Source organism: Poecilia reticulata, chromosome 14, assembly GCF_904066995.2.
Source record: "Poecilia reticulata chromosome 14, P_reticulata-male-v2, whole genome shotgun sequence".
NCBI lineage: Eukaryota > Metazoa > Chordata > Actinopteri > Cyprinodontiformes > Poeciliidae > Poecilia > Poecilia reticulata.
The window spans coordinates 12,473,525-12,496,696 of NC_088843.1; the positions used below are offsets into that span (position 1 = coordinate 12,473,525).

Here is a 23,172-nt window from a genome sequence, read left to right on the forward strand (position 1 = left end):
TATTCTTTTTTTTTTTTTTTTTTTGTCACACTTTAGTGTTTCAGATCAACAAACACGTTTCAATATCATACAAGGAACTCGATTACTGCAAAATAAAGTTCTCAGATGATGATTTTATTAAGTACGGGCCAAGAGATCCAAACCACCGTGACTCTATGTGAGAAAACAACTGTCCTTAACCTTAAAGGTGAATTATGTTGCTTTGGTGAACAAAATAAGTCAGGTCTAGGTCTATTGCTATACAAAATATGTTCATTGTTTTATATTTTTTTTGCACAAAGTCATTCTTAGATGATGAGATTTTAGTCTGTTCATTCCTCACTACTTTGAGCTTCTTTCGGAAAGAATCGTTTTAGGGAGTCCTGTCACTTTAAATCCAAATAAGTCACTGCTGGCCACGCCCCCAACTCAATGTTTACACTTGCAAATGAAAATACCTGCAAACATATGCGCGTTAATACAACTGTACGACTTTGAAAAACCTTAGTGGAGGCTCGTGCACAACCAACAAGAATGCAGCAAGTGGTTTCTGGATGGTAAGTCAACAACAAAACACTTGTTTTTTTTGTTTTGTTTTGTTTTTTTACGGTAGACATTGCACCAGCTGATCAAATGTGCTGGAGCTCATCTTGGGTTGCCAGGTGATGACAAAGCACCGATCCGTTGTGACTTAACATTCGGGTAGTTTTTGAAACAGGCTCATTTTCCAGACACCAAAAAACATTAGTTTATTACCAAAAAATGGCTGGGTGGTTTTGTTAAGTGCTTGGCCCACTTTTAGAAGCAGCTGAGGCCCAAATGGAAGTATGAAGTTATGCAAAATATGATTTTGCAAAATCGATCCTCTTTAAGAACTGGTTGTGCCACCTTTAGAGCCAACAACTGCCGTCAAGCTTTTGTTGCAACTCTCAATGAGTCTTTTGCGTCACCTGGGGGTAATTTTTGTCCAACTCTTCTTTGCCAATTCATTTTAACTCCAACACACTGGGGGGTGTTCCAGCATTAGCAGCTTGTTTGGGGTTTATACTAGAACATCTCAAAGGGATTTAAGTTGGGACTTTGGCTAGGTCATTGAGAGGTAAACTTGGTGAGCTGGTGTGCTTCAGATTATTGTGCGGTAGGGCTTAAGGTCACCAACGAAGATTCTTCTTCAGGGTTTTGTGGCAGAGAGCAGAACCTGTGGTTCCATCGGTTAAGACCAGCAATCCAGACCCTGAAGTTGCAAACCAGCGAAAGATCATAAAATTACAACGGCCATGTTTGGTTCTCAGTATGACATAAAAAAAAATTAACGATAGCCAAACTTTTTGGAAGACTAACACCTTCCAAAAAGTTCTACTTTTGTCTTGTTGGTCTACAGAATATTTTCCGCAAAGTCTTTGGAATCGCTACAGTGTTTTCCGGGATTTATTTTGGTAAATGTCAGACACATCTTTGTGTTCTTTTTTTGTCATCAGTGGTTTTAGGCCACATTTCCACAGAGCTGCTCTACAGTTGAAGTGTAATGTGTTGCAAACCAGCCTCTCATGCACAAGACGCCACTTTATTCTACGCACGATAACAACAAAAACGACAAAAACAATCACGGATAGCATTGTGCTGTGTTGTGCTAACTTAGCCTGCTCAGCTTAGCACAATTTCTGATAAGGAATACATGAGCACTGCGTTCATGGGAGATGAGTTAGTGTTTTCTAAATGAAGTGGAAGCTAGTGAGGTGGACGCTCTGGGTCAAAAGCACGTTGGATGACATGCTAAAATAACAGCACCACATAGTGGCCTGGCATGACAACTACAGCTGGCTCAATGTCTAAACGTGGAACTTGTTCCCAAATCAGCATTCGAAAATACCGGAGGTTTCCAGTCAGCGGTCTCATGTAAACACGGTCTTAGTCTTTGAACTTTCTCAGGGATGTCTTTGTCACCAAATGTCTGCCTTATAGCTGAATCAGGAACATTAAATTAAGACAGCACAACCTACACCTGGGTTATTTTGCAAAATTGAGTTGGATTATATGAGTTTAATAATCAAAAATCCGTAAATGCTATTCCAGTGCACTACAGCACTTACTGATGCTGAAGAGCAGCAAGGCCTTCATGCAGAGGAACTCCTCCTGGGTTATCTGCAGCAGCACAAACTCCTGGGACAGATGTCTCATCCGCATGCAGTGCTCATACATGGTGGAGATCTGCATCCGATGTCTGCAGAAGCAAAGAGGTCAGAATCAGAGGTGTGAACTAATGGAAATGACTCAATTTCCGAGAGGCGAGGACATTTTCTCCGCAACGCCTAACTGCTGACAGGAAAGAGTGTCGGAGGTTACATCCATACCTATCAGGGACTCAGAATCACATTTACAGAAAGAGCTTCCTGCACTGCAATCTTTAACATCTGGGGCAAAAAGTTAAAAACACACAGAGTGCAGCGACACCGTCCCATCACCCGCCTTTGGCTTCGAGTCGAAGAGAAATGACTGAATTTTCAGTGTTCACCTCGCCTCCACAATGAACAAAAGACAAGTTTGTTAGCTTTGCTGAAATGAAATCATTCTGCCTTTATTACAAACTTCATTCACACTTCTCTACTGTGCCGATAAAAGTGAAATGAGTTTGAGTTTATTAATTGGAATAGAAATGTCACCAGAGAAACTTCAGCTGAAAAAAAAAAGAAAAGAAAGAAAGATAAATGTTCTCCGTTGCTCCGAAAACCAATATAGAGTCGCGGGCGAAAGTATTCATACCTTTACAACTTTGTTCCACATTTCGTGATCTCACAGCCTCGAACTTCAGGGAGATTGTGCGCATATACCAACGCACAATCTCACCACTTCCTGTGCAGTCCCATAAAATTAAGACTACGTATCTGTTGTCCTTCCGCTTTACGCAAATTAACAATTTTCTCACTCTCGTCTGACACAATCCAAGCGAGTGGTTGCAATGTGACAAAATGCGAAAAAGGAAAACGTCATGCAGGTGGGTGTAAAGTCCTGAAGTTCCAGTGTTACAGAGCAGACCTGGGCAGCCAGCGAGTTTGCATGAAAGCCACAAAAGACTCAGCAAGTGCAATAAAATGAAAATACTGGACTGTTTAACACACTGAGTTTTATTCCATCTTTGCAGGGGCCTACTTCTGTTGTATTTATTTTATTTAGTGAGCATAAAAGCAAAACCTGTTGAACCATTTTTATTATATTACGGCTATAATTTTTCACATTAGTCTTTTTTAATGGCGACCATAAATAAACAAACCAGGCTATGAAATTCCTGGATTAAAGTGGAGTGACTGAAGTTTAAAGTGGAACCACATACTGTACAGTAAGTGTGTGTTCAGATTAGAATAAGAACATCTGGTTCAGACTAAAAGCTCTTCAACTCTGTCTGAAAAGCCAGATATCTGAGGGGAAACCTCCCACTGAAAAGGCTTCAGTGTTATAAACAATGTGTAAAGAAAAAAAATGGTGGTTTTTATCCAGGTTGATCCGCCCCTCATCAGCTCTTTTCATTTCCACCACTGACTTTTTTTTTTTTTTTTAGCAGCTACATCCCACCGCGCTGCATTCACAATTTTTGTTTCAGATGAACCTGCAAATGCTGTTTCTAAACAGCGTTCACTCTTACTTATAGATTATTAGTATAGATTTCAGATTGTTCCTGTTTAAAATTGCTGAGCAGCTTACAAACACTGATTATAGGTTGGACAGACCTGTCAACACTTCAGAGTGTTTCTTCACTCACTGAAATATATTTATGCGCAATATTTAAATTGTAAAATACTGCTACACTTGGTAGGCTGCTATATATTTGAAGAGCAATGAATTAGTGTCCAGAGACTACAGATGACCGGTAACCTTTAGACTAATTCTGGCGCATTTACAGTTATTAATGTGCATTTTACCTACTAAATAAATTAAATAATAGTTAAACATCTCACATTTATATAAATAAATTTAGCCGGTAGGGTCATCTTTTAAAATGAAATATCCATAAATCTTACAAAAAACAAAAACAAAAAAAAAAACACTACAACAAAAATGTTAAAATGTAAAAATTAAAAAATAATTAAAAAACATCTGAAGCACCTTGGGATCATATTTCAGTAATTAGTCATCTTTGGTACGAAAGAAAGAAGAAAACCCATGTGTGTACTTTTCTCCTGATCTCTTTACAATCCATCTGAAACAACTAAAAGAGGTAAATATGCAAATGGGAAGAGGACCCTATAAAGTTGGACATTATTTGTGGTTCATCAGCTTAACTATATTTCATACTAGCTGTGTCTGAATGCTGCTACTAAATAAAAAAGATTTGTTTTCAGTTGAACTGAAGTGAACAAATGTCAAAAAGACTCAAGCAAAATTTGTCAAAACCTTTTTTTATTGAATTTTTAAAAAACTTTTTTAAGAGTGCGACTGAGAATCCCTGTAAAAGAGGAACACCACATCTAATTCTAGATTTACTAATGCAACTATGCATTTATAATCCCACTACAATGTTGTTCGATTGGTTAATCTTAAACAACTGTAGATTATAATCTGACTCAAAAACGTTACGTTTCAGATGTTACAGCGTCTTATTCATAAATACAAATCCACACTGAAGAAAAATCTGGCACCTTGCATTCGAACATTAAACAGAACCTGAGCTGAAATGCAGAAGCAGAGAGTTTGAAAAAAATAAAAATAAAAACTCATTATTGAAAAGCTCGTTGAATCACCTTAAGCAGCTGACGCTGTTCGTAACCATCTTCTGCGTGACCTTATCAGTCTCTCACATGCTGTGAGGGGATTTCTGGACCTGTGTGCAGTGCCCTCTGGGTTCATTAAGGTTTGTCACAGCTTGTCAATGACAGCTCATTAAGGTCCAGGCCAATAGCCAACTGTCTAACACGCTAATGAACATCTTAATCTATTATTTGCTGTTTAGGTTTGGCTTTAGTGCGGCATAAAATAATAACGGCCAACGCTGTCTTTTGTTATGTAAATTGTAAAACTATATTTTCTACTGAAGCTCCCAGTAAATTCTCACATTTCCTGCTGTTTGGCCGATTGAATAGCATCATTAAGACACGTTGAGGCATTTTGAAGCTGTGCTAGAAAACGGTTAATAAGAAACATTTGTGGTTGTACAGTATAACACGTATTATCTGTTTCTTAAAAAGCAAAACATCCCTCGATCTTCTTTTTTTCATTTTGTCAATTTATAGCCACTAACCTTATATTTTAGCATAGACTACAAACGCACTGATCTGTAGTTTATGATTATACAAAATGCAGCTGACACAAGGAAAATAAATGGACATTTCAACATTTCACAAATTCCTGAATGTAGCATCCCCACTGTGAGAATCTGTGGCGACGCTCAAAGTGCTGCTTGAAGATGTTCTTGTCATGATTTGTGTGTTTGGGTTTTGGTTTGTGGTTTTTGTTATGGGTTATTTTAAGTTTGTAGTTCTGTATTATTTGTTGTTTCTGGTAGGTCTGTTTTTACAAGTTATTCTGGTGTCACCCTTCCTGAATAATTTCTCTAGGTTGTTCCTGTTGGTGTAAGTTTATTGAAGTTTAAGTCTTTTCATATTCTGCAAGTATTTTTTTATTTTTTTTACACCTTGCTCATCGGGTTTTGTCACCCTGGTTCGTAGTTTATTCTTCATCTTATTTTTTGTTTGTTTCTCTTTGGACTATTCTTGTCTTGTTCTTGTATCAGTGTTTTGGTTTTATCTTTATTATCCATTCTCATTAGCTCCATTTGTGCTATTGGTGTTCATTTCTTTATCTACTATGTGTTTTTATGTTCCTTATGTTTGGTTTTATAGTGTTGCACTTCTCGTGTATTTGGATTTTCTGATCTTTTTAGTCCCCTATTTTACAAAACTTGGGTAACACTTTATTTGAAGGGGGTGAATAAGACTGACATGACACTGTCATAAACATGACATAACACATGTCATGAACATGAATAAGCCTTCATGAATATTTATGACTGTTGTCATAAAGCATCATTTGGTAAATTATGACACTTTTAATACAAAGTTGACAATATTCAAAATGTCTTTGTTATGACAACTTGACATTAACCAATAAATCATTACTGATATAAATTTGTTCTAAAAGTATTACTGATTGCACTTTAAAAATTAGGTAACTTTATGTTATTAAAGCTAAAGTTTAAACAGTAATGATTTCTTGGTTAATGTCAAGTTGTCATAACAAAGACATTTTGAATAATGTCGACTTTGTATTAAAAGTGTCATAATTTACCAAATAACGCTTTATGACAACAGTCATAAATATTCATGAAGGCTTATTCATGTTCATGACAAGAGTTATGTCATGTTTATGACAGTGTCATGTCAGGCTTATTCACCCTCCTTCAAATAAAGTGTTACCAAAACTTGTGTTTTTATAAAATAAATCATCCTAATGGCACACTTCAACGTTTGTCTGCACATTGGCTTCTCAAGAACCCCCATGACAGTTCTCTATATAATCCTGTTGCTGTCGAGCTATTTTGCAATAATTTAATTTGCAGGATGTGCAAAACTACTAAAAAAAAAAAAACCCAGAAGATCTTCCTCAGCAAGAAGAAAAACACATTATTGACTCGGGGGAATAGAAATGCACCACACACTTTTCAGATTTTATTAGTACAAAAATGTGAAAACCATGTGTTATATTTCTTCCAGTTCACTACTATGCATTACTTTGTGTTAGTTCACTGCAAAAGTTCCTCTAAAATACATTGACGTTTGTGTTCAGAATGTGAGTAAATGTTGAAAAGTACAATTATGATTACTTTTGCAAGGCAATGTGAATGTACAGTTAAATTAATGACTATATTTCCAGCGGTGTGCTATAATGGAGCAACACACCAAACACACCTCAACACTTTTTCTTGAGATAGTTCAATCTGATTCAGCACAAAGCCATGAGTCTTACTACTGAAAAATGTTCCTGACTTTAATTTCTCAGCAACAAAAGAACACAAAGAAAAGGCAAATTGGTTCCACATGATTGTAAGAGGGAAAAAAGCCCCTCCTGCTTTACGCTGTCAACACCTGGAAGCCTTTGTGTTTGTATGCGAGCAGAAAAATCAATTTACAGAAAGAGATCGGGGAAGAGGAGAATAACGGAGAATAACCAATGTGAGCGATCACTAAACACAGCGAAAATTTCCAAGGGAAGAACTGAGATATCCAGAGAGATACGTACTCGTTAAAGACGAGGTCCGGCGCAAAGTAAAGCATCCTGCCGTTGACGTTCTTGTAGGACCTCCATACCAGGGCAAAGACCATCACCCCCATCCATGACTGCTGGATGACAGTCATCTGGTCGTCCACGTGGAGATTCCTGAAACCTAAAGACGAATATTACAAATGATAATTGTTCCTGATCATTAGAAGAACATTGCTCACCAACGTTGCTAAAACATGTTGCAATACATTCAGAGTCAACACACCAAATATTGAAGAAAAAGTGAAAATCATAATTGGTTTTAATAAAAATATTGCTAAAGATGTAATATGTAACTTTTAGAAATAATATTTTTAACTATCTGTTAAAGCTGTCACCATGTTGTTACAGTCTATGAGAGAGATAATCTGTAAAAAGATACATGTCCTCCACCTCCTCCCTTAGCTACTGTTGCTGTTTGGAGAAAAGCCCCGCTCCCGACCACAAACAACCAATCAGAGCCAGGAGGAGGGTCTTAGCACTGTCAACTAACCTCATGTACTCGCTGCTAAATGTGCTAAATGCGCTGCTAAATGGCAGAAAAACAACTTATCCTAACAGGAAAACTCTTTATCTGCCATTATCTGTGGTCATGCTAACTAGCCCAGCATTTATGACAGGCTATGTTAGCTGCAGTGTAACAGAGCTGAAAGGGGGGATGAGTAGCGGCACACCAGATTGTGATTGACAACGCTAAGATCCTCCTCCTGGCTCTGATTGGTTGTTTCTAGTTAGCACTGGGAACACTGGCAGAAAGCAGAGGAGCTCAGTTTTTTCACAGATTTTTTCATAACATACTGTTAAGACATAGTAACAGTTTCAACAAATATGTAAAAAAAATAAAAATAAAAGTTACAAACTGCAGCTTTAAATCTTGTTTTTATGCCTTCTACCTGTCAAATAAATTCAAACCCAGTTACACCTATAAAACTATTTTAACTGATTACTTAACGATTTATTAATTTCCTAAACACTGCAAAAAAAGAGGAAAAAAAAACCCCAAACTCCTCTGGGGTTGCATTTTGAGGCTGTAAGATTTAAACTTCTTCATTTGTATCTCTTGGCACCAACAGGTTGCATGGCATCTTAACACTTTGGCTGATGAAAATGTTACCATCATTTGTCTCAGATTTTAGTACGTTAGTGTCACGTCTTCTTTTCTGCATAAATTAGCTATGAAATCTGGGCAAGTTTGCTTGGACCGCTCGCCTGTTGCCTCCAACAAATGGAGACGGTTTTGGACGAACACAAGACTGAGAGAAGAAAAGGAGAAGAGTGGGGGGAAAAGGAAGGAAAAAGGAGAAAAAATTAAAATTGGAAGCCCCCACATACCAGCTTCATCTCACAGGATACTGAGAGGCTAAGGAAATCTTTATAATACTTGTAAACTCAAAGGAGCAACTACACGTCTGGCCAAGAATCCCCCACCCACGACTCCGGAGGCTCATACAGGTCATTGTTACGGTGCTTTGCAAAAGTATTCATTCTTCTTGAAATTTTTCTCATGTTGGCATGTTTTAAAAGCACATCTCCGTTTATTTTATTGGGATGTTATGTGTTAAACTAGCACAAAGAAGGGCATAAATATGGATTTATTTTCCAGCCTTCTGATAAGTCTAAATAAAAACGCTTTGTTGACAAAGGGAGGCTGAAAGCACGCATGGCATACAAATTTGTATTCGTATAGACTTCTGAAAGCAATTTTCCTTCCACTTCCCACCTATACACCACTCTATGTGGGTCTGTCACATAAAAATTTGACAGAATACATTAATGTTAGTGGTTGCAATTTGCTAAAATGTAAGAAATACTCCGGCAAGGTCAACAGCTTTCATGTCATGGCAGATCAAGCACTGACAAAGGCGGCCTGTGTCACCCCGCTCTGCGGATTGGTCCAGTATATTGGGCTTGTTCGTCTTAATGCTTTGATTTGATTCACTCCATTCGTCCTCATGACTATGACTGCAATCTAACAAAGCAGCTGAGTTCTGTGACAAACACTCCTGCCACCCGACGTCTGCAAGCTAGCAGACGTCCGGCACAAAGGCATACAGCCTGGTGGAAAGCAAAACTCTGTTAAAATTAATCAGTTTCATCAATAAGTGACATATGGCAACTTCTCGGTTCCACAGTGTATATTCTGTCAATATGACAAACTTTAAAATAACTGAACTTTGTCTGCTGTCCGGCATTCAGTGATGATTATATCTGATCCAAATCAGGCAGAAATTCTGTTAACACTGTTCATATATTAATACAATACAATAGCTTCAACAAATGTTAAAGTGTTACTACTCTTAGCTGAAAAAACTGTTCATTCTCACTGTTGCTGGCATGATATGACAAATTCACAGTTTGTAGCAAAACAACATAACTATAAATAATATGTTGAATATGGATAGCATGAGCCAGTTGCACCACAATAGTAAGCTAGCTTTAACATAACTCATTTAGTTGGCACCCTGTGGGGTTTACTGGGTAGGGCACGCAATTAAAAACATAAACATGCCACACAGAGGAGAAAACGCTGTAAAATGTAAGATCGTTGTTCCAGAAGGAGGTAAATAGGAAACATGGGAACAAAACAAAAAACATCGTTAAATGTAATAAAAATGGTGATTATTCCTGAACTACACATTGCTGCAAACATTTGGCTTCCTGTAAAATACACGAGCGAGTAGAATCTATAAGGCTGTTGTTGCGTTTACACATTTCAGCACGAATGTTTCACATGTTGCGCTATTAAATAAATGGCAAAAGTACATGATATTTTAGTTTGGTGGTTTGGTTTTTACAAGGACCTAGAGAGGTGGTTTTTGTGGCATCTAGAGCTCAGTGTGTTCCCTGTTACCAGTGTATGCCTGCACAACGATAAGGGTTCCCCTACTGTCTAAAGCATGCACAAAACTTCTGTAAGGCGGTCATTGCGGTTTATTATTGTGGCGGCAGGATATACGGGTCCTGTATGCTACACGGTGGAGCATTGTGGCAGCAAATCCGTGGTGCGCCATGCATACTGCTTTGAGCATTGTGCTTAGTCACTGCTTTGGCTGCAGCCACAAAGATCTCATGAAGCAGCAGCAGGAAAAAAAAAACTAAAACAAAACAAAAAAAAAAAACAAAACAAAAAAATCCACAACATAATCCTACTAAACATTGGACCATGATCAGTCACCTAGCAAATGGAGAATGGTATTGGCTGAGTGCGCAGCACTAAATTGTGCACAGCCTGTTAAACAGCAGGTAGGGGTGAGTTTTTCAGGTTCCAGTTTGAATACAAAATGGGTTTTTGTGCTATCAGCAAGGAGGTCTGGGAATGTATCTAGCAGGAGGGATGAGGACAAAGGGAAGGAGGGAGACAAAGGTCAATTACTGGGTCTGGGCTTTCAGTGGAATGAAGACGCCGTCCTGCATCTTTAGGATGAGCCACTGGCTCAGCACACTTGAACGGCTCAAACGGCTGAATTGGCTCCTCAGAAGGCAGCCGAGGGCCCCGTCCCAATACTCGCACTTCCACACTCGTGTCCTTCACAGACTCGTTCCCGCTGAAGGGTTTGAGTGTGTGTTGTGTCCCGATTCTCCGGAATTATCTTTAGCCCCGCCCCCTTCGCACACTTGACCCACACTTCGGCTAAGCATCCAGGTGGACTTTGATGCGGGTTGTTACTCACAACTCATCACAACATGTGACGTTTTGAATTATGGCAATGTTCAAACAAGCCGCGTTTGTCAGTTTTCATATTCAAATAATTTCCATTTGACTCTACTGTGTGAATACTATCGAATTTTAATCCGTATTCAACACATTTGAACAGCCAAATATTTCCTGCATTTACTTTGGAAAGCAAAAATATCTATATTTACTATATTTTAAAAAATTTAACTTGTGGTAGTAGCATTTTTAGCAGTACAAATACCAAATCAGCGACCACACCCGCCATTTTGAATGTCGCAGTTAAGACGCAGAGGCGCGAGTCGACGACGCAACCCCTACTGTCCCAATTTGCTCATTTTTGCACGCTTGTAATCTGAGCACTCGATGTGCACTTGGAGGGAGGACGCATTTCACAGAGGGCCATAGGGTGCAGTGTGAGTACTGGGACCAGGCCAAGTTCTTCAGAGCTCTTATATTGACCTCATTATTTGACAATGGTGTTTTGCAGCAAAGACTGATCTAAAAATGTCAAGATAGCAGCCTTCGAGGTCTGGAGTTCGGCGCACGTGGCACATGGGGAGAAGTGCACACCTCACCAAAGTGTGCAAGAGTGCAGGTACGTCTGGGTTTTTCCGGGTTGCAGTTTTAATGCAAACCGTATCGGTCACACTGCCAGAGAGAAGTCTTATCAGTGTAATTAGTGAAGAGGAATGAAGAGGAGGAGGAGAAAGGGGGAAAATGTCCAAGAATAATTTTACACTAATTGCATCATGACTCATGAAAACTTATTTCAGGACCCGCAACTTATTTCAGGATCCGCAACCTCGATGAATTTAGTTCGCATTGATCACTGGGAGCGCACAAGACTAGCAGCGAATGCTGAATATAACGCCCCTGCCCTCTCTGGACAGGGTAACGTTTTTGCACAGAGCACAGCTCTTTGTACTGAAAACCCTTGACCTGGGTACCATCATACTGCAGATTAATGATATAAAAAAACACTGTTTCTCACAGCTGCAACTGATTGTGCAGGTGCAGAGCCCAACTCAAATATATAAGAAAAGACTGAACGTTGTGAGAAAAGCTTCCCAGTGCTGATGTGATCCGATTGCAGTAGTGATGCAGCCAGAAAAGCAGCAGGAAAAAAAACCCCCTGTAATCTAAGAGTGCAGCAGCCTCTTGATACGTCTACACTCGTGTGATTTTGTTTATGACGCGCTCGCTCTGTTTTCTGCCATGATCCATGCTGCTTACTACTTACTCTCCTTCCCACTCCTGCTGATTGCTCGTTGTCATCACCTGCGCTGCTCCCCATTTAAACACCTGTTCTTCATCTACTTGCTGTGAGGTTGTCTGATCCTCTTTCACAGCCTTCTAGCTTTATTTCATGAACTGTGGTCAAGTTTATACGATCAATAACCTGCCTGTGTGTTTGTCTAGTCTGTACAAGTTTGTGAGTGCAGTTTTTTTTTTAACCTCTGTAGCTGTCTGACCTGACCATGACCCTGCTTCAAGCCAATCATATTCTGTATTTTTTTTCCCCCCCCTGTCTGTCTGAGAACCTCTGGACAGTTTATGGATGACATCTTTTTTAAATTGTGGATGCTATATCCTCTGTTTCCAGCAAACATCTGAGAGGTTCGCAAGGCCAAACCACTCACAAATCTGCCAGTCCTGCAAGAAGCTGGATTTCTGGAGGCTGTGGATCCCAAGCTGCTGGTAAATCTAATTTTTTTTTGTTTGCTTCCTGGTACTCTTCCAATCACATCACTCAACTCTGTTTCCGTTTTCCAGACCATCCAGCGTAAACAGATCTAAGCAGCACTAAATAAACTACTCAAATAAATCTGTTTGAACTGTTACTTTGTCTTGGCTGTGTGTTGGTTTCTGGCTCTTAGTTTGCTAAGATTGAGTTTTAATATTTTCATAGGTGTTTTATATTCCATGTCAACCTGTAGATGAAAGCTGTGGTTTTTGTCAGTTACAAATTAACCTCCTTCCAAATTTGTCATGATCAATAAAGTATATTTAAATAGTTTTTTTTAAGGTTCCAGAGACCATGAAGCATTCTTGAGGTGTTTTCACACCTGATAGTCCGGGTAGACTTGGTTAGATCGGGATGAAAGTTGCAATATTTGCTACATTTTCAGCTGGTGTGGTTCACTACAATTCTGCACAATCTCTGTCTAAACAAATTTTAAAAACCTGTTCACCTCCTCGCCTGTGGTGGCGCTGCGCCAAGAACTACAGAAGAAAACGACACGAAAACCTTCAAAGACCAGCACAACTTCCTCCTCCGCGTAATGTAAACATAAATGGAGTAGTGTCAGATTTGAGAAGTTGTAGGGTTTCTCTTTTGTTCCTGGTAAAAATAAACAACCCATTTTTCCCTGTAGTGCTAGACTTGCACATATAGTCTGCTTCCTGCTTTTGGAGCGGTTTCCGGTCCACCTGCATTCACAGAGCTCACTTCAACCAAATGACACCCAGGTTTTTAGGTGGACCAGAGTTCGCATTTTTTTTTTGGTCCGCATTAGAGTTTGTGCATTCATACCTCCCCAAATGAACCAGACTTTGTAGACCAGAGTTTGATTAAACTGAGCTAAGTGGGGCTGATGTGAATGCACTCTTAGTCCTGTTTCAAGGATTCTAATCCGTTTGTGACGTCTGTGTGTTTGTTCTGGTGTCCTACCTGGTAGGCCTTTAGCCCATTTGACCACTTTGACCAGTTGTCTCTCTCCCAGCTCATTTAGGCTGGTGAGCAGGCCAGCAGCTGAGTCTGGTTGGCCACAGTCGTGTCCAGCATTCACCACCTCAGGCTCGATGGACTCAAGGATGTTCAGGAAGACCATCTGGGAGTTCAAGCTCGGACCCGACTTAGGAGACATGTTGTGGGGTACTTCTGGTGCTTCCTGTCCAGGACGTTCTTCTTCTGGGTTCTTCTGTTGTCCAATCTTCTTCAGTTTGCGTGCTACGAGTAGAAAAAGAATAGTCAATAGTTTCTCATGGTTTGTTTTTTTCTTTCATGTTTTCTTAATGTCATGTTATATTTTATGCCTCTACATGTCTATTGTTCTTGTTACTTGCTCTTCCCTCACCATCTGTTTTCATATAAGGCTTCTAGTCTGAATTATAAAGGTTTTAGCTCTAGTCTGAGCATGAGAAGAAATTAAGAGAAATTTTAACTCGACTGCTTCATAATTAGCTTAATTTACAAAATATGGTCAGGATGGGACATTAGTTTTGGCTTGTGAAGATTTGAAATTTATTTTCAATATAAATGTAGTTGTTCTGCAAAAGTCTCAGTGGCTTGTTGAGTTTGTTTGGCAAAACCAAATGCAGCGCTCGCCAACAGCTGATATACAAGATATATTACTGTGACATACCATGCGCTGCAGAGACACTGAGACTGTCATACAGCAACAGTTCTCACTGTTCATTTGAAAAGGCATCAATCACAGCATTAATCAAATCACGGAGCTAAAGTCACAAAAGCAGCCAAGTTGTCCGTTAACTCTGGAGGAGTTGCAAGGGCAAGAATCATTTGGCACAACTTCAGGAAGTTAACCTGTGGCAAAACAAGGCAGAGTGTTTCTTCACTAAGTTAGCCATTACGGTCCAGAGCAATTCATTGGTAGAAATTACAGAGAGCTCTTCTTTCTGTCTTCTAGCAAATAAACTTCGAAGTGTGTAATCTGCTTGACAGAAATCCAACGGAAATTTCAAGGCAAGACAAGAACGTTTGCTGACAATTTTTATTCAATCTGGCAGCTTGAGCTGCTTTGTGTACAGTTTAACTCTATTTGCAAAACACACAACCAGCATTTTTACCTGCTACAGTTGCTGCTTCTATACCAGCATCAGGTTCTTTGTTCCGCTAGCTTGTTTGGTCGACCTTTGTTGGGTTTGGGTTCGTTTTGAGATGTTTCGCTGTGGTTTTGATATTAAATCACAGTTTGCATCCATATCCTGCCTCCTGCACATCTGGGTTTTGGTCCTATGTTCTTTTAATCGTGACAAACTATGTTCCCAATGAGTGGGGTTTATTATTTTTTAAAAAAGAACAATCAATTTTCTTGAACAATCCGCAGTCCGGGCCCAGTAATATGTTTTCAAGTAATGAATCATATCTCATTGGATAGAAACCTCTCTGAACAGCTGAGCCTCATCTGTTGGAAGAGGCAGCATCATCATGTCGATCCGCTCTAACAAAGAGAGGGATAAATTATATTTGTGAACAGCCTGCTTTATCAACACAACTTAGAGCACTTCAGGTTGACATTTTTGTTTCTTTGTTCCTTGGACTAAATGTATCCAGGGCTTGGGAAAACAATGCGACTCTTGCTTGCGTAAAATAAATCTCCCCGTTTTCTACATCGAGTGATGATGAAGAATCAAATTCTCCTCCAAAAAGAATTTAGAACATCCGGCAGCAGCTGCTCCAAATGGCGTCCAGTACTTAAGAACCAAATTGGAGAGCAATTTTTATTTGGATAAAGCAGACAGCCGCGCGATATGAGCAATGCGAACGGAGCAGAATACGACGCTAAGCATCTGCCAGCGCTATTTTACAGCAAAGTTTTCACAACTTACAATCACTCACTTCATGCACTCTGTGACAGTTTTGTTTCCAAAAGTTACAACTGCGGACATATTCGGCATCTGTCTTGCTTTTATGTCTTTCTCTCGTTTTTTTTTTTTTTCCCCGAATAAACAAGAATTACAGGAAAATACAAATTGTCACCAAGTCCCAGAGGAAAATAAAGAACAAGTGCTTCTGTTGTATTGCTATTTTGGAGTCCAACTAGCACAGAGAAAAAGGTCGTAACCCACTGATCTAATTCAAAGACAATAAATCTGTTGAACTATTAAGAACAAAGATAATAATAGACATATTACATAAGAAGCGGAAAATTGCTTCTTTGTTAAAAAGCAAATGCGGTGAATGAGGGTAAAAAAAAAAACAACCTTTAATTGTCATGCAATTCTTCTGGCAGACAATGTGAGAAATGTCTCATTATAAAACTGTAGCCTGACTCTGTTCACTTTGATAAATATTGAACTGCGAGGTTTAGACACGACTTAAATCTTTCTGAAGGAAAATTGCAGATTATTTAGGATTTCCGTTTCTTATCTCTGATCCAGTAACAAACATTTCAGGTGCAAACAGTTAATTAAAATCTCCCGGCTTTCCTTTCCTCAGTTTTGACAGACAGGTTTATGATCTTTGCAGAGCGCAGCGTGAATCGGTTGGGTTGAACTAACCTTCAGCGCTCCATAGTTGAGATGAAGCCAATATAAACACACACACACACACACACAGGGATACAGGAGGGACTGGTTAAAGAAAAGAGCTGTCTTTTTTTTTTTCTTTTAATGCAAATTCAGTGCAAAAGTTAAATTACAGATACCAGATGTTATCGGCTGTCAGACTTACAAGGTGGTCTCTAAACGGAAAAGAAAACCTCGCTCTGGAGTCAGATTCATCGTGGACAGCTTAAATGCCCAGTGAGGGAACTGCAGAGTGATCCATTACAAGCTCAATTTGCTGCAAAATCAAATACCACATGTAAGATTTATCTCCAATTTTCTCCTCAGTGGCTGCAAATTTTCTGTGCCTTTACCAGTCTCATCATGATTATAATCAACATCTTTATCATATCAGTTTTTTTTAGTTTTTTTTTAGAATGATTGACTGCACAAGAAAAAAAAAGAAAAAACAAAACAAACAAAAAAAAAACACACCATAAGTTAAGTACCACGTCCATCTACTGAAATGCCTCTGTGTGACCTTAACTCTCGCTTTGGTGTCCAAGTTCTAGACATCATTATCGTATTATTTTGGCAATGAAAATTGGTTCCCTGCGTACAGTGGTGAGCCTGAAAGTCTGTTAGAGAAAATGAGGAACAGGAGAGGTCAGAAGTAATACTCAGATTCCCCTTTTACCACGCAAGATCTCGTGGTGCGATATCTTGAGACCTTAAAGCAACCTCGATATTTCTTCTACAAATGAACCCTGCCTCAAAGTGCTGTCCAGTAGCTGTAGGCATATGACGACCTCTGGTGAAACAAATGTAAACTTTTATTTGGAACTCGGGATATAGAGATGAGCGTTTAATGTCTGACATGCTTATGACTATTATCCTGAAGTCAGAAAGAAAGAAGCTCTTGAGTTGCAGAATGACCAGCGGCTGTTCAGCTGTGTGGCTAACAACACCCAGAGACAAAAACTAAAGCATGTGCCCGACTCCCCGCCACTTTTAAAACATTTATCTTGCAATATTTTGGTAGACAAAAGAATCGGCAACAAAATGGCCAATAAAATAGCCCCGCCTTCGTACTTTGCTGTAAGCGAGTGAGTTTTTTACTTAGAAGAAAAATATTACACTTAAATTTCACTTGCGTAAGAAAGATGCCTCATGCTTGAAAAACCATTCTCTCTCAGTTTGACCCCCATGAAAACTGGTAATGTCACCCTGGGAAAAAAACCCATGCCGTCAATGAGAAGTTCTTTAAGCTCCTAATTTCCTCAAACCTTGACCTGTTAGCTGTCCTAACCCTTGACACAATATGGGAATCGCTTTAAACGCCTGTCTTCATATTTTGATGTGCCCATCGCCCTGGAACTGGAAAAAGTTTCATCACACCACATGACACTTTTCAATTGCTCCAAATGCCAACAGCTATGCTCCGTAGCTAATGGATACCGTTTTAATTACCCTTACCAAAAGGGATTTTCTCAAGGCCAAGCAGCCAGTCAGTGCCAGTAAAATGAGTTCTTGCCAGATTCTACGTGTGAAAATGCTAATACGTTCGCTCTTAGGCACTTCTGTTGAGTTTAATGTGTTTCATTCCCCCCAAACTTTTCCAACGGTGGCCGAGATTTATTTGATTCAGACCACATTACGTCCCCCAAGACAGTAATTGACTCAACTTATTGAACTATTAATAATGTGCTGATCAGACACCCACATTCAGCTTACAAAATTGTCTTAGTTGTTTTGTTTGCTCCATCCAGATTGGTGGTCTTGCTACAACTACAGTCCTCAAGTGCCGGTGTCCTGCAACTTTCAAACGTTCTCTGCTTCAGCACAACTGGCTCCAATATCAGCTCATTAGCAGAGCTCTGTAGAGCTGAACTGCATGCTAGCGAGGCAGATTTGCCATTTCACTCAACCATGTAGGGCAGGGGACACATATAAAAGTTGCAGGACTCTGGCCCTGGGGTACAGCAGTTTGAGACCACGGATTCAGATCAATGACTTGGTCATTTGGAAATAGTTGTTGCTAAGTGCAGCATAATCCTCTCTAATTGGGATGACTCTTGCTGAGTGTGTGGAGTAGTTGTCTTATAATCCAAAAAATGTGGATTTGATTCTAGATTCTTCCTGCTGCATGTCGACGTGGCCCTGGGCAAGCCATTTAACCCCCAAATTGTCTACTGATCTGTGTAATGGTGCAAAAAGGTAATTACAATTTACTGTTGCCGTAGCATGACTAGAAGATCGCTTTAAAAAATTCTAATTTAATCATCTTAGCTACTAGTCCTATTTGTTTTCTTAACTGCAGGTTGAGATTTATTTATTTTTGTTCTATTTGTGACTATGCAGTTTATTGTACTTTATATATCTGTTGGACATGCTGTATAAAATGCAATAATAATAATAATAATTAATTACAGAAATAATCTTATTAATATCTTCTAAAAACAGGCAGAAAATGCAGTTTAATTATGTTCTTCCGACTCATTGAAAACGGATGTTGGTAAAGTTGTGTAAAATCTTTTAAAATAAATTCCTATGTTACTGCAGTTGGGTAATTTCACGCAAAAATCTGATAACTTGTGTGAAGAAATTGTTGTTTTTAAATCGTCCCAGTCTCCTACAGTTCATAAGAAGCAGACAGAGAGACAGATCTTTGACCTTTCACCTTTACACAATCTCTTCAGTCCAAACTCTTTGCCACACAAGGCAAAATCGTCAAGGGAAAAGCACGCACAGCGCACAAAAAATGTGCATTTCTGATTTCACTAAATATGCAAAAACTATTCAATTTCGCATGTTTTACTGCGTTGTCAGCAACATGAAAGGGCGTAGGTCGCTTTTTATTTTTTAAAGTGGCTTTCTTTCTTCGACCAGGTTTTAAGAAGACTTTTATGCATCTATTTGAAAGCCTTGGATTTATTGAACATTTCGACAGAATTTTTTTCAGGTTTCTACCTGTCTCTTGTGCAGGCAAAATTCATACCGATTTATGATTTGTAGTTGCAGGCCGCAAAAAAAAAACTCCTTCCGAGGGCCTCAAATGGCATCCAGACTACACTTTGGACACCTCTGCTTTAGATCATCCAGAGTCCTGTCTGACATTCTTTTCCCTTTAGTTCACCCCACAGGTTTTCCTTAGGAGTTAGATCTCGGGATTAAGACAGAAAGGGGAGAAAGTTAATTTTGTGTCTGGTGAACCTGCACCCAAAAGCTGGATTCTGCTAATTCTTTGCACACATTTCTACCAAGAGGTGAGCATACCGTAGACTTTACCTGATGTCTTGCTTTAACTTCACCTCCGCTACATTTTAAGAAAAAAAAAATAACATCATCAAAAATGATGCATTAACGTGCTTTGCTTTTATAGGATAAATAATTTTCCACCTCATCATTTTTATTTCGCAACATTATCTTGAGTTTGAAGGAATGCAAAGGAAAAACTTTCCAGACCTGCTTGCAGACGTTTGATGAATCTCACCCCCTTTCTCCTTTCAGAAGGCCTCCGTTTTTTTTCTTCTTCTTCTTCAGATTAACATCTGTCATGTTTATCTATCAGACTGCAACCCCACTCACTTCATTCAGTCAAAGAGCCACATATGAGAGTAACAGTTGCACTTAAAAGAAGAAAATAAAAACTCCCACAATCCAAATTTTATACTGCCACAAAGTGATTCTTCTTGTCAAGTTCAGAGGTTTTCCTCCTGCATCATTGATGGTTGAACAACTTGTTGCCAGCTCCAACATCTGCTGTACATTTCCAACGGGAGGGTCTTTTAATATTGCTCCTGATTTATCTCCCTTTAGCTGGATGGCTTTTGGTCATTTCTCAAATGTAAGACACCGTCTATGATGACAGTAAATTGCTTTGACATGTTGCTTTTATATTGACTGCAGATGTCTCCATGTGGCATTCTTTTAACAATGACAGGCGGTGTCGCATATGCATTATCCTCAATGATCAAACGGCATAATGGAAACAAATAAATAAATGGGACAGTTACAAGAGGGCTTTGAGAACGAAGCGGAGGGCTATTGCTACGTTGCATTTTCTCTTGTGCGCTCTAAGAGAGCATGGAGCTCTGGGAACAGGAGCAAGGAAGCAGAACCTCTAATTGCACTCGTGCTCAAACTAACATCAACAAATTAAAACAGATTTTTAAAAAAATAGTAAAATAAAAACAAATATTGATGCTGACACACTTTCCCCCCCCCCCCACCCCCACAATGAACAGTTCTACAATCACTTCAAAGTCCCATCCTGAGACGGGATCAAAAAGACTATAATGCTAAAACCAGACCTATAAAAGGTAACCCACACTCCCAGTGATCACGCAGTAAGGCATGTTAAGAGCCAATAAATGTTAGGCCCACAGAGTTAAACCAGACTGGGATGTCTGTAAATTAACAAACACAAACAGACGCACTGAAAAATAAAAACACCGCCCACCCGTCCTGTAGCTATTTCTGGAGAAGATCCAAGAATCTCATGATTTTGGAGTAAAAGCAAAAACGGCAAGTAAATACTGTACAGTAACTGCAATGCACACATTTATAGCTATTTAATTATTTAACATCACGCTTTTTTTTTTTTTTTGAACAATAAAAAACCTTTAGAGCAGCCTGACTGGAGAACCTTGACAGTAAAATGGAGTTTGTCAACCACTGCACAGAAAACTTTGAGGCAAAAGTCACCTTGTGTTACTTGATAACTTGAAAATGTGACGTGAATCAGCAGCCAGTGAGAGTTTTAAAGTTTGATGTGGAGATCTTAAGAGATTTTGTTTTCCAGGACAGTGCTTCTTGAACCGTTTTCATACTTTGTCCCATTCTAACAACAAACTTCTATGTATTTTCTTAAAAAAAAAAAATAAAATTATAAACTAATACGAGGTTGTACATAATTGTAAAGCTGAAGCAAAAATGACACTAAACAATAATGATAATGAAAATATGTTTTGTTCAACTAAGTTAATACTTTGTAGAACAACTGTGGAAATATTTTGGGATCTCCACCAGCACTGTGCATCTAGAAACGATTCTTTCTTTTGAAATAACGCCCACCCACCCAGACAGACCGGATGGACAGCATCTGTAAACATCAGTTTTAAAAGGGGGCCTATTATGCAAAATTCACATTTTACACAATTTTCTTCTTCCATTTGGGTCTCAACTTCTTCGAAAAACAGTCAAAGTACTTGAAAAAAAACAACAACAAATGTTTATTGGCAACAAGTTACGGTTTTTTGATGTTTAGAAAATTAGCTGTTTCAAAAACCTCCCAATTGTTAAGTCACACTGTGTCGTTACCTAGTAACCCTAGCTGAGCTGCTATTTGGTCAGCTGGCTTTACCGCTGTATGTGCTATACAATGGCTGCTGGGAAAGTGTTTTGTTGTTGACTTGCTATTCAGAATCCACAGAAACCAAAGATATGCTTTGGATTCTGTACATCTTTGGTACAGACACCAAATATGTTTGGCTTCTGCACCAAACCGAATGATTCTGATATCATTGCAGATCTGTTTGCAGCCATTTTCAAACGTTTAGTTGGCGGGGAGGGGGTGTGTGGCCAGCAGCAGCTTCATTGTACTTAAAGTGACAAGAGGCCCTACAACAGCTCATCCTGAAAGGAACTCAAAATAGGTTGAACTGAGCAGACTAAGATCTCATTATCTGAAAATGAGTTTATGCAAAAAAAATAAAAAAATAAAACATTTCTGAACATATTCTGCATAGCCCATGGACCTATCCTAACCTGTTGAAGGAAGCAAAACAGGTCACCTTTAAAATCTTGCCACATTGCCAATTGGATTTAGGTCAGAACTTTGACTGCATGGATCATTCTGACAAATTAAAATCCCTTGATCCTTCCAATCCTTCCCCTGTCCTCCTGGAAGGTGAACCTCCACCAACGCTTGTGAAAAACAAGAAATTAGACTTGTATGGTTTTCTTTCAACAGTGACTTCCTTTTTGCCACTTTTCTAAAAAGGCCAAACCACTGAGGGCTTCGCAGAATAGCTGTATTTATTAGGGACCCGTTACACACAAATGGATCTGTTTACTAAACAGGGGACTTCCGTAGGCAATTGGTTCCACTGGATTTTACTCAGAAGTGAATGGGGTGTTTGTCGTTCTAGGCATGAAAATGTTGAAAAAGTATAAGTACTCTGTGCTTCAGCTGGTTTTAAAGTCATGACCACACTGGTTTGCTTTAGTTTGTTGGTGTAATAAAAATTCTCCAAGCAAACGTTTTTGGAAATAATTCCCCAAAGCTTCAGTACGACTCTGATAAAAAAATCACTGCTTCGGTCTAAAACTGATGGCCATCATGTTAAATTATTCAGAGATTCTTCCTGCACGTACCCAGAGCTATATAATGGCACGGAGCCTCACTGATATGATCGCATTTTAAAATCAGAGCTGAATTCACTGAGTGAAGCCATATAATAGATCTGGGATTTTATTTTACGTTAATAACCTTCCAAGTTATTAAATCAGAACTCATTTTCCTACAAAGCATTTAAAGCCCCCCAAAAATTATGCCTAATTTCTGCCACTTCCACATGTCAGATCCATATATTTCCCCGTAAAATGCTGGGAGTCAATTATTCGTCCATGATGAGAACATAAGTGAAAGGATCTTTTAAGCCACAACTGGAAAAGGGCCGCCTTTTTACTACAATCACAGCATTAGATCACATTTTCCCTCCGCGGGGTTTGTCAGTGACTGGTGGCGAAATTACCAACATGTCTGCAGCTTTAATTCACATGTCTCGTGTCAGCTTTGTGCCTTCAGCACAATTTTCCCCGTTAGCAGAATGAGAAAATGGGAGAGAGTGAAAATTGAACACAAGACCAAAATTAGTCCACTACATGTCAATCTTTGCAGCCTAATTTGACGAACAGGTCTGGGTCACAGTAAGGAGAAGTGAAAGGAAGAGGTCTAAATTGCATGGCAGCTCAGCCAGGGGCTTGATTATCAGTAACATCCCCTATTGTGATGATGCTCCAATTGAAGAGAACCA

The 23,172-nt window shown here is 39.2% G+C and overlaps 1 protein-coding gene across 2 annotated transcripts in view; it reads right to left on the minus strand.

Moving 5' to 3' along the window:
• The window catches only part of ar (androgen receptor), a 75,856-nt gene that overhangs the window by 4,803 nt on the left and 47,881 nt on the right, over window positions 1-23,172 (minus strand). For both annotated transcript variants that reach the window (XM_008427516.3, XM_008427515.3), the window contains 3 exons: window positions 13,575-13,853; window positions 7,207-7,351; window positions 2,070-2,200 (listed from right to left, as the gene is read on the minus strand). In XM_008427516.3, coding sequence (XP_008425738.1) covers window positions 2,070-2,200; window positions 7,207-7,351; window positions 13,575-13,853 — 555 coding nt within the window. The remainder of the gene's footprint in view (window positions 1-2,069; window positions 2,201-7,206; window positions 7,352-13,574; window positions 13,854-23,172) is intronic.